At 37.0% G+C, this 12905-nt stretch overlaps 1 protein-coding gene across 1 annotated transcript in view; it reads right to left on the bottom strand.

Moving 5' to 3' along the window:
* FNDC1 (fibronectin type III domain containing 1) overlaps nt 1-12905 on the bottom strand; it is a 425464-nt gene that overhangs the window by 205290 nt on the left and 207269 nt on the right. Inside the window, 1 exon segment of the mRNA XM_053711170.1 lies at nt 2467-5742. Coding sequence (XP_053567145.1) covers nt 2467-5742 — 3276 coding nt within the window.

Below are 12905 nucleotides of genomic sequence, written 5' to 3'. Positions count from 1 at the left end.
GGACCAAGCCTTACGGTACCCCAACAAAAAGTGGTAACGGGGCAGAGGATGCCCCAGAGAAGGCTACAGTAAAGGAACAGTTAGACATATAGGAAGAGAACCACAAGAGAGATGTGTCGCAAATGCCAAAGTATTGGAGGTTTTGGAGCAAAAGAGGGTGGTCGACAGTATCAAAGGCTGCAGACAGATCAAGAAGGATAAGCAGAGAGAAGTGGCCTTTGGATTTTGCTTTAAGTAGGTCATTGGTAACCTTAACAATTGCTGTCATTGTGGAGTGATGGGGGAAATCCAGACTGCAGTGGAGGGAGAAGGGGAGTTCAATGTAAGGAAATGGGATAGACGTGCATATACTAGCTGTTCAAGAAGCTTTGAGGCAAGAGGGAGAAGGGAAATAGGGCGGTAGTTGGATAGGGCAGTTGGTTCGAGAGAAGGTTTTTTGAGGATAGGTGTGACCAGTGGGTATTTTAGAGATGAGGGAAATATACCAGTGCTAAGGGAGAGGGTGAAGATGTGTGTGAGTAAAGGGGTAAGGGTAGAAGAGAGGGAGGGGAGTAGCTTTGAGAGGATGGGGTCGAGGGGGCAGGTGGTGAGAGGACAGTATAAGGGCAGACACTTCTTACTCAGTATCAGGGGTGAAAGAGCTACATTTATGGCTATGTGGGTTTTGGACGATTGTGAGCTTTTGCGTGGGTGGGAGACTGGTAGTATGTTGAGAGCTGATTTCACTTCTGATGGAGTCAATTTTGTTATTAAAGTGGCTAGCAAAATCTTGAGTTGATAGAGAAGTTGTATTAGGAGGTGGGGGTCGGGGAAGAAGAGTATTGGATTGTGAGAACAGACGTTTTGGGTTTGAAGAAAGAGTAGAGATAAGAGTAGATAAGTAATGTTGCTTATAAAGATTAAGGGTAGAATAGTAGGAGTTCAAGATGAACTTGTAGTGAAGAAAGTCAGCTCCGTGTTGGAGGAGTATGCCAGGGCTGATGATGATGGAGTGTGAAATTTCTGAGCTATGGTAGGTGGGGTCAGATTGTCAAGGACCGATGTAAGGGTGGAGTTATAGTGGCAGATAGATTGGTCAGGGCAGAAAAAGGAGGGGATGGAAGAAAGGAGAGGTTCGAGAGAGCTAGTGAGCTATTGCTCATTTAATGACCAAATGCTTCTGTAAAGTTTGGTGTGAGGGGTAGAAGGAGGGAGAATTGTAGGGAGGGATGTGATGTTACAATTGAGGAGATGATGGTCAGAAAGAGGAAAAGGGGAGTTTGTGAAGTTTAAAACTATCATTGTGAAGTTTTGAGAGCATCGATAGCTGAAAATCAGATCAAGGGAGTAACCATTTTTGTGAGAGGGGGAGTTAGTACATTGTGACAGCCCGAAAGATGAAGTGCGTTGCAGAAGTTGTTTTGCAGAGGAGGCAGAGGGATTCATAGTCTATTAATTTATTTGTCTCTCAGTTGGCAAGTAGTGCTCTGCTTCCCAACATCATACTCACATTTCGTCATGCTTGGATGTTCAAATAGGTACCCTTATTACTGTAATTGCTAAGAGATATATAGGTCTTAATACTTGTCCACTTGTTAAACATTTAGGTACTTATAGCCAACTTTATTTAATTCTTTGGTATAATATTGTTATTTCTTTTATAGTGGCTCAGTGCAGTTATAGCGGCTCAGTGCATTGCAGGCTCGAAAGTCACCTCTGTACAATACCTCTTATTGGTCCTGTTGAAGTGCCATTTATTTATAATTTTAGGAATCCTCCACCAGTTTTAAATTTGAGAACCAGCTATATAAACCAGTTTTCCTGGGCTTCCCTCTGATGATATTATTTTTCATTTGATAGTTCATTTTGCTTCCCCTATTTTTTCAATAATTTATTTCATGCAATTTAAAGTAGGATTACATTGCCATTTCTAACTACATAGCTATAAGCTAGTATACATTTAGCTCTAACATGCAGCATTCTTATCAATTCCCCTGATATACTCCTTATACTCATCCTATATGTAGTCTACTCTAACTATAGATACTTTCAGGGGATATTAAATTGGAATATTGTTTGATAATTGTAAGTTTGGCTGATGGTGATCTAATAAAGCCCTTATAGAGTTTCCCAATATGGGACCCAAGAGTGGTCCCCTAGTTTTTCAGATACCCTCTTTGCTTTTACACCTCTATGATAATGTCAGGTCCAAGAGTGGCCCTTTCAACCAAGCAGAATGGTTTCAAATATGCATTATATATACTCTTACAAACATAAAACTGAGGTTTAATAGCCATATATTTCTGGAAAGTTACAGGCATAATGCTAATATGTGTGGTTTTGAATCTTTGCCATACTGAAAAATCCATTTCTTCAAAAGTTTACTGTGTTTCTATAATTCTGTACTGAAAATGGCTTATGTTTCACAATGTCTGTATCATGTTTCTAAAATGTCAATAATAATAATGCTCATTTAAATAGTATTACCTGGTCTTTGGTAACGTCTTATTTGTTGTCTTCGTAATGGAGATTGTAGTCTCGAATTTTGTAATCTTTGGTATGGTGTTGAAGAAATAGTAGGAGGAAGTGTTCGAGCAGGAGAAGTGGTACTACGAACAAGAGAAATAGTTGGAGAACGTGCAGTGGTGGAAAATGATGCCCTCCCAATATGCAGTCGTCTTGAGTGTGATGGAAGTAAACGGTATGGTGAAGCTCTGGTAGAACTCTGGTGATGACTTCTGGTAGTGGGAGTAGTTGTTAGAATGGTTACTTTTCTTGATAAAATAGAAAGTTTTGAATTATCATTTGAATTTGACAATCTAGGTAATTTGTCAGTAGATTCTTTTATGATTGGAGGAGCATGTAACCCTTCTTCATCTTCAAGCTTGCTAGATTTTTCATGAGAAATGGAAGTGTCAATTAATCTTTTATTTTCATAAACATTCCCATTCGTATTGCTATTTTTAATCCCACTAGAAGATGCATGTGTAGATAATTGTGTCTTAGAAGTTAAAACTGGATATTTCTCTTTTTCTGATTGATCAAATTTTAAAGAACCTTTATGAATGTGATCATCAGTTGCAACTGAAAGCTTTGGATCAGACAGAGAATCAGAAATATGTCTGTGGTGATCTCTATCTTCTGAAGGTAACTCAAATTGTTTTGTAACATTTTGTGTCCTTGTTCTACCAGGCATTATCAGATTTGTTTTTTCCTTTTGAATATGCTGTGTCCTTGACAGCGGAGATGATTCTTTTTCTGAGGTTAAGATTGTCGTAATTGGTAGGATATGTCTATCTTTCTCAGTATTATGTTGGATATGAGTATCAGCAGTAGATAATATAGTTGATGGGTGAGATTCAGGCTTATTTATTGATGGTTTCCTAAATCTATTATTTCTACTATTTGGTAGATATGAATTAGATGATTGAAACAATGAGATGGGATCATTATTAGTTTGATGTTTTTCATCTTTAATTATGACCTGTGAATTAATGGGTTTGACTCTTCCAATAGGTAATGCAGTACCTACTTTAGAGACTGTGCTTGATCGAGAGGACATTTCGGAATGAGAAGTCTTTTGAGATTCAAGCACTGGTGTTTGTTTCTCCTTCACTTCTTTATCACTATCAGCGAGATCTGCATTGCTTGAATGAGAAGTAGCAGATGTTAATTGGCTATTCTTACTTGCTGCTGAGGACTGGGGATTATGACGGGCAGAAGAATCATCATCAGTTGCTATTTGTTTTGATGTATGACCAATTCTTCTAATGCTGGGAGAATCATATTTATTAATTTTGATTGGGGTTCTAGAACTAATTGCTTTTTTAATTTGTTCATATTTACTAGTTAAATCCTCTTTTTTAACAGGCAGTTCAAAAGAATCTGTTTTCTCATTTGGGATGGTATGTGATGCTGAAGATGGCTTTTCATCCTCTGTTTGAGTAGTTGGATATTTTGCTTTCTGATTTTTAACCAAAGTCAAGGAGTGTTGGCCAGTTTCAGAATATGAGGGGGCTTTTGGAAGAGGTGATCTCGGATGAGATTCTTCATTCTCAGTGTTGACATCAATTGACCTTTCATTATTATTAAGATGTACATTTTCTTTGGGTAATGTTTTTGTTGTAGTTGTAGTAAACACTGTTGTAGTCTGTGTAGTTACACTTAATTGATTTCTTGACTGACCATTTAATGTTAATTTACTACCAATGTTAAAATTTACCTGGTTACTTCTTCTCCGATAATATTCTAATAATGATAAAGCTGACTGCCCAGAAAGTGATGGAACAGAGGCTTGTTTATTAACAGTAGCATCAGAAACCTGTTTAAACGTGCCATATTTATATGATTCCCTTAAATTTGATCTGCTAGGACTACTTGTGGTTTTTATTTCAGAAGGTGAAGCAGATGTAGGTGCAGTCTTTAAAGCACTTATAGCTGTTGTCCTTAATGTTTTATACTTTGAAATTAGAGATTGCTTGGTAGATTCTGTTTTATTATTATTATTATTTGTGTTAGAATACACTTGTACTTCTTTTTCTTCATTCACTCTGTCTATAACTTGTATATTATCAGAAAATTTATCTGAAGAGTGTATTTGTTTTGTCCTAGAAGTTCTATCTTGAAAAGATTTTAATGAATCAGCGGTCTTTGTTAAATCTTGCCTTTTATGGGGAAATTCTGAATGTTTGTTATTACCTTGGCTTTCTTTTTTCTCTTTAATAGTCCCATTAAGAGGGTTAATTTCTCTAAATTGAGAGATGGAATCAGAAGATGACTCCTTAGCCCTTTCTAAATTGGATTGTGAACGTTGCTTAGGTTCTGTTTTTGTTTGTTCTAAGTATTGGTTATCACTGTTTGATGATTTTTGGGAGGGGGCAGCTGGACTCAACTGTGATTTCTCTTTTTTGTTTATGTCTTTCTCTTCATTTTTTTCAGTGAATATAGATGACCAAGGAATATATTTTGGCTGATTTGGTGAAGACGATTTAGCTAAATTAGAACCTGATCTACCATTCCCTTGCAGTCTATTTAAAGGTTTTCTGTGGTTAGTGGAACTGTCTCTTTTTATAGCTGGGGACAAAGATGGTTTGGGTCTGCTTCTTGCTAAATCATATTCATCTGTGATTGTATCTGCATGACTACTTTTTTCAGTCTTTTTGTTGGTAGAATCAATATGAGTGTGAGATACTTTAGTTTTTTTTATAATTTCTACTTTCTTTGATGGAACATAGTCTGTATTTATTTTTTCTTCTTCTTTGCTTTCAGTAATGTCAACAACTTTCTTAGATGGCAGATCCTTCTCTGAGGAAGTGTCAATATCTGAACCATCTAGTTCTGGATCTTTAGTTTTATCATCCTCATCTACTGAAAGGGCACTTACTTTTTTCTCAAAAGGATTGACTTTGTATGGGCTCCTTCCAGCATTTGAAACAGATGTAAATGGTTTATTTGAAAGTGGATGATTTCGTCTTGTCAAGGCTGGTGCTAACTTTTTAGGAGTTGAAGTTGTCATGTATATTTTAGTCTCTATGTTTGAATGAGGGTGAGTTTTACTGCTGGGGAGCTGAGATTTTTTGTCAATGTGTGTCACTGAATGTGAAAGGCTTTTCTTAGGTTCTGAGGAGTCCAGTGTAGGTTCTGCAGTAGATTTTGAAGGTAATATTGATTGAGAGACCTCATTTTTCCTTGTTTTCAAGTGATCTTGTTTTTGAAGATCATGTGCTGATGGTTGCTGGTAACGATTTTTGTTTCCATTGCTAGCTGGAATAAAACATGTATAATAATTAATAAATATTTATGATTAAAAAAAATGTTTTAGAACTCCATTTTTGTAAATAGTTGATTTAATTAAATAGAAACGGTATGCCAAAAAGTTCTGTCATCCATATGCAAAAGCATCATCTAAACATGTTGATTTTTTTTTCTACAGTGTATCAGTTGCGTTAATCATAATAATCGTCCTTCAGCAATGAATATTAGTAGGAAGTAACAGGTAAATTTAAATTAATTCATTTTTACATCACATGTTTTAAGTCAACATATGTAAATCTTGCTTGTTCATGTGGATGAAATAATATTCTTGAGTACAATATCCCTTTAATGCTAGTTTGAATATTTAACTATGTACATATCTTTCTGTCCATTCTTGAAGATTATCTCTTATATATAAATATTTAAGGAATGGGTCAAATGCATTTGTAAGTAAACTCTAACTATATAAAGTTTTCTAGCTTATGTAACAAAAACATATTTTACCTACATGAAAAGGGGGATACACAAAATGTTGAGATGTTATCATACTATTAAGTATGTTTTATAAAGCACACAACTTCATTTCAAGGGAAGAAAACTCCAGTTTTTCATTAATAACAGTTTATTATTTTATGTTGACTCAAAGCAGTGTTTCCCAATCTCAGTTCTCAGGACCCTTAACAGGTGAGATATTCATTATATCTTAACTAGAGCACAGGTGAATTAAATCAGCTCATCCAACAGCTGATTGTGCTCTATTTAAGATATAATTAATATCTGGTGTGTTAAGGGTCCCGAGGACTGGAAACACTGACTTAAAGGAACATAACGGTAGAATATTGAAATGCTCTAATTCACTGACTAGAACGTTTTACTATAACACTACTACACACATGGTGAAATGGTGATTAGTAATCATGGGCGAGATTACATATGCGGCGACGCCAGTGTTTAGTCCGGTTTTGCTATTGCATAGCCATCGGCCGCTAATTTTACTCCCATAAACTAACATAGAATTGCGTTGCAAGTTGCTATCACATATTCAGGGCAAGGACTTACGCAGCCCTGAAAATATGAGCACCGTAACTCCCTGAAAATATAAACTAACACCTAACGCATGCGCAACATTTACCTGTCAACCGCTATGCCCCACCACAATAACTTATAAAGTATATTAACCCGCCGAACCCCCACATCGCAATATGCCTAATTAAACTATTAACCCCTAATCTGCCATTCACCCACATTGCAAACTACCTAAGAAAGTATATTAACCCCTAAACCACCAACCCCCCACAACAAAATTAACCTAATTAAGCTATTAACTCCTAAATCGCCAACCCCCCCCACAACGCAAATAACTAATTAAATTACTAAGCCCCCTAACCTAGCATTCAGCTCTTTAACTGCCCTTAAAAGGGCGCCCAATAAAATCCCTAATCTAAAAAATACAAAAATTAAAAATAAAGCCTAAATCGAACCCCCAGATAGGTACTCACGGTTCCTGAAGTCCATCGGTGAAGTCTTCTTCCAAGCGGCGATCTCTTCTATCTTCATCCAGGACCGCGGAACTGAAGACCAGCAACCGCGGAACTGAAGACCGGCGACCGCGGAGCGTGGAGGATCCTCTTTGTACGATCATCGCCGTACACTGAATATTGAATGCAAGTTACTCGTTAAATATGGCGTACCTTGCATTCCTATTGGCTGATTTGAATCTTCAAATTCAAATCAGCCAATAGAATGAAAGTTACTGAAATCCTATTGGCTGTTCAAATCCATGGCTCCGCGGTTGCCGGTCTTCAGTTCCGCTGTCCTGAATGAAGATAGAAGAGGTTGCCACGATGGAAAAAGATGTTGCCACTTGGAAGAAGACTTCACTGCCGGACTTCAGGAACCATGAGTACCTATCTGGGGATTAGATTAAGGCTTTTTTTTTTATTATTATTATTATTTTGTTTTTTTTAGATTAGGGATTTTATTGGGTGGTAAAAGAGCTGAATACCCTTTTAATGCCAGTAAAAGAGCTGAATGCCTTTTAAAGAGGAATGCCCACACAAATGCTCTTTTTGGGGAAATGGGTAGCTTAGGTTTTTTTAGTTTAAGGTTTTTATATTTTGGGGGGTTTAGTGGGCAGATGGGTTTTACTGTTGGGGGGGAATTTTTAAAGCAAAAAAGCTGTTTAAATTAGGGCAATGCCCTAAAATTTTAAAGGCTATAGATAGTTAAGATTAGGGGGGGGGGGTATTTTTGGGGGTTTGGTGGAAGGGGGGTTTACAAAAAGTCATTTTAGGGGCAACTGGTAGTTTAGTATTAGATTAGGGGGTGTTTTTATTTGGGGGGGCTTTTTTAATTTCATAGGGATTAGCTTTAATTTTCAATTTTTAATAATTTGGTTATTATAATTGTTATTTTAATTATAATTTAATATTTTATGTAATTTGGGGTTAATTTAGGGGGTGTTAGGTTAGGGGACTTAGTAATTAAATTAGTTATTTGCGTTGTGGGGGGTTGTCAGTTTAGGAGTTAATAGATTAATTAGGTTTATTGCGATGTGGGGGTTTGGCAGTTATGGGGTTAATAAGTTAGTTACTTTACGATGTTGGGGTTTGGCATTTTAGGGGTTAATACATTAATTAGTTACTTTGCGATGTCCGGGTTTGGTGGTTTAGGGTTTAATACTTTTATTAGGTAGATTGCGATGTGGGTGAATGGCAGATTAGGGGTTAATACATTTATTAGGTAGATCGCAATGTGGGTGAATGGCGGATTAGGGGTTAATAGTTTAATTAGGCATATTGCGTTGTGGGGGGTTGTTGGTTTAGGGCTTAATACTTTTATTATTATTTCCGATATGGGGGTGATGGCGGATATAGGGGTTTTACGTGTCAGATTTATTTTTGGGAGGCAGGTTAGACTTTTACGGGAGGCAACTTTTTTTTTTTCTTATGCGCTGGCAGTTTCTAAAGTACCATAAGTCACTGGCGACTCCAGGAAATGTGTATTTACGCACATCGCTAGTTTATCTGACTTACAGCACTTTATGAACTGCCGGCAGGGTTTATGTGATTCCCCGATGCGTGAGGTGAAATTATGGGCGGTGCGGGTTTCAGCAGTTGCGCTGAAGCCTGCGCCGCATATGTAATCTCACCCACTGTTTTTATTTTTATGGTATATCTACATATTCATGAATGTAAATTACAGTACTTTCATCTTTTTTAAACAGGCTTGCTATCAGCAATTACTTCAAGATTAAATCGCTTGCTATTGGGTCTTGTTTGTTGGAGACCGAGATCTTTTGCACAGGTTTAAAAATAATAAGCAGAAAGCCCAAAATGTGTGCGTTGCCATCAAATATTAATTTGCAAAGACAAACCTCATTCTGTATATTAACGTTTGGTACAGAACTTTTGGAGATATTTTAAAATTCGTAATTTAGCAGTTTCATCATTTACAGAATGAAAACTAAGAAAATAATTTCCTGCTCTATTCGTCTTAATTTCAGAACATAATCTGCAGTCACAAGTGGATCAGCTGTGAGTCACAGTTAATTTCCTCCACAGTTTCAAGTGCAGCAGAAGCAATTGCGCTATTGTTGGAACCTTATGTTCCCCTGCCAGAAAAATGTTCTCTGTTCACAATGATCCACTGTACCAGGAGTTAATTTACATCTGCAAATTGTTGTTCTCTCTAAAACAAGTGACTTACTGTATAAAAGTGAGAACAATTATTGCTTTGCTTGAGGGAGACAATTGGCCTGGGTGCAAGCTCTACTTGAGATTAACAGTAATATCCTGCAGTCACTATGAGTTTTTTGGAAGCTATATCTACTCTCTATGATGATCCTTTGCAACCCTCAACAGCCAAATACACTTTGCAAAACTTGAGCCAAGGTTCACATCCAGTTGAATATTCCATTTCTGAGTTCTTTGTGTTATCATCTTAGTCTTGGAATTTCTGAAGCCTTGAAAGATTAACTTGCTCAAGTTAGTATTCCTGAATCATTGGCTGCCCTGGTTTTGCTGACTATACATATTAATTGGCCCCTTAGTGAATGCCAGAGGAAAAAAAAAACAGTCATCTCATAGACCAAAACCATCTATGCCCAGCTTTTTGTTTGAACCTTCATCTCCTGCTACTGCTGATCTGGAACCCATGCAATTGAGTTTGATGAGAGGCCCACTTTCTAAAATACATAGACACATTACTTCGGGACTTTGTTTATGCTGTGGGACTTCTGGAAATCATGCTCTGTTTCTGTCTTACTCGTTACATCACATTACATTAGTTTAAGTGCTGTTTTTTTTCTCTCAGCAGATGCTATCACCATGTCCCAGAGTCATTTTACCTTCCCATTTGTGTTTCAGTGGGATCAGTTTAGACAATGGACCCCTTGTATTCTGCTGACAAGGTTTGCATTGAACGGGCTGTGGACCCTTTATGTCCAATGCCCAGATGTATCATTACACACTTCCTTAAAGGGACATGAAACCCACATTTTTTTTTTCTTTCATGGTTCAGATAGAGAATACAATTTTCCAATTTACAACAACTTTCCAATTTACTTCTATTATTTAATTTGCTTCCTTCTCTTGTTATCATTTGCTGAAAGGTTTATCTAGGCAAGCTCAGAAGCAGCAGAGAACATAGGTTCTAGCTGTTAATTGGTGGCTGCATATATATATTGATTGTGATTGGCTCACCCATGTGTTGAGTTAGAAACCATTAATGCATTGCTGCTCCTTCAACAAATGATGAGCATGAAACAAAATAGATAATAGAAGTAAATTAGAAAGTTATTTAAAATTGAATTCTCTATCTGAATCATGAAAAAAAAAGTTTTGAATTTCATGTCCCATTAAGTGTGTAATGACTCCACCTTCTATCACATGATTCCTGTCAATCACCCCAAGCAAGCATGTTTGGGATGATTTCAATATGCCATCTCAGAGGTGGCAGAGAGTGTAAGAAACAGCAGTCTGCTTCTTACCTTCCGTGCGAGCCTGCCCTGCAAGGGCACAAAAGCAGCTAACACTGCTTAGTACATTCAGTCCAAAGAGTGGTGGTAATAACTGACTCTCTGGTGGCACAGGCTGCTTCCAATACTTGAGCTTTTCTGCTAAATTGTCTCCATTTCTTTTTCTGGTAATTGATGGGTTACAACTCAAATCTGGTCCAATTGCTTCAGAGACTGTTGCTATAAAAGTTATTTATTCTGATTTACACTCTAAAGATATTACATTTTGCCTTATTTGTTATCCAACATTTGTTATTCTGGAGCTAACATGGCTAAAAAAAAATAACCCTGAAAAAAATTAGTCTTGCAAAGTGATTTTATTCATTATTAATTTCCCCTTTTGTAATCATTGCCTTTCTTATTCTGGGCTAGATTACATGTAGGTGCTTTATTGTTAGCATGGGTCGAGATGAGCAATATTGTTCCCATGCTAACTTGCGCGCATATTTTAAGTTGAAAGAAAATGCGTTCGCTGGAGCACAAACTAAATTTGCGTGCATCGAGTTTGCACAAGTGAGAGTTTAAATAAAATGTGCACCACAACATAAATACATTAAAATAAAGTGTTACACTTATATTTAGACTATCTGATAAAAAATATTCATATAAATATTCTTTTTTTTTAAAGGATTAAATGGTATATGGCAAGGTGTTAAAATGGAAAAGGCTATAATGTGTGTGTATATAGATCAACATAGATTTTGACAGCAGATAAGAACCATAAGCCCAGCAAGTCTGCACAATATCTTCTAAAAGTATAAACGTATCTAGATCTCAGGATAGCCTTATGCTTATCCCAGGCATTTGTAAAGTACCCCACAGTGTTTGTCATTACTACCTCTTGTGGAAGTTTATTCCATTAATTAATCACCCTTTTTGTAAAGTGCTTCATCAAATTACTCTTGAATCTACTGCCCTTCAGTTTAAGTTCATGACCCCTTGTTCTTGAATTTTTCATTGTATGAAAAATGCTCTCACTCTCAGCTTTACTAAACCCCTTAATATAATTGAAAGTTGCTATCATATCACCTCTTTCCCTTCTCTCCTCTAAGCTATACATATTTAGGTAATTGAGCCTCTCCTGGTAAGTTTTATTTTTTAGACCATGTACCATTTTAGTAGCCCTCCTTTGCACAGATACCAGTTTATTTATATCCTTCTAGCGATATGGCCACCAGAACTGCACACAATACCCAAGATGAGACCTAATGATCTGTAAAGTGGCCTAAGAACCTTATTATTTCTGCTGCAAATACCTCTACCAATACAACCAAGCAGTCTAATGGCCTTATTTGCTGCAATGATACATTGTTTGTTAACATTTAAATAATCTCAATGTCCAATACACTCTGGGAGAATAAAATTACAACCTTTTTTTTGCCGTGGCACACTTTTTTACATTTAAAAAAACCTGCGGCACACCACCATATTTTACAAAATCACACATTGTAGCCTAATACAGCATATATATATATATATATATATATATATATATATATATATATATATATATACACACACACACACACACACATACTGTACTGTCATGCCATGCCTCCTACAAACTATACATGACATATTGACATTCATTCACAAACAATCATAATGAGTGTCTGTGAATGAATGTCAATATGTCATGGTTGTAAATGATGCCTGATGAGCCTGTCACATACCTCCCAATATTTCAACATTTGAAAGAGGGACACCCCACTAGGAAAAGTGTTATCTGTGTAACACAAGATTATATGTGGAGCATGGTATGCTGTTCTGGAGGAGGAGCAAAGCTGCGCCAGCATGCATGGGGGATTGAAGTGTCGCGTGGTGCTGCGTGTAGAGCCGGCACTAGGCACGTGTTGTGGGGGTTCCTCCCAAGTGTGAACTTGGGTCGGGGAGGCGAGCTGCCGCTGCAGTTATCCTCAGTCATCATCTCACTCAAAATACGGCCCAGAGTAAAAAACAAGCAAAATGTAAAAAATATGTCACACTGTTGTCAGTCTGCCGCAGCACACCTGAGGATCTCTCAAGGCACACTAGTGCGCCACTGCACACTGGTTGAAAAACACTGGTATAAATATATATATATTATTTTTATTTTTTTTCCCATAACCTACAGTATTTTATTACACTGTGAGAATGCATTTAACTTGCAGCACTA

Source organism: Bombina bombina, chromosome 4, assembly GCF_027579735.1.
Source record: "Bombina bombina isolate aBomBom1 chromosome 4, aBomBom1.pri, whole genome shotgun sequence".
Lineage (NCBI taxonomy): Eukaryota > Metazoa > Chordata > Amphibia > Anura > Bombinatoridae > Bombina > Bombina bombina.
This window is presented reverse-complemented; position numbering and strand designations above follow the sequence as displayed.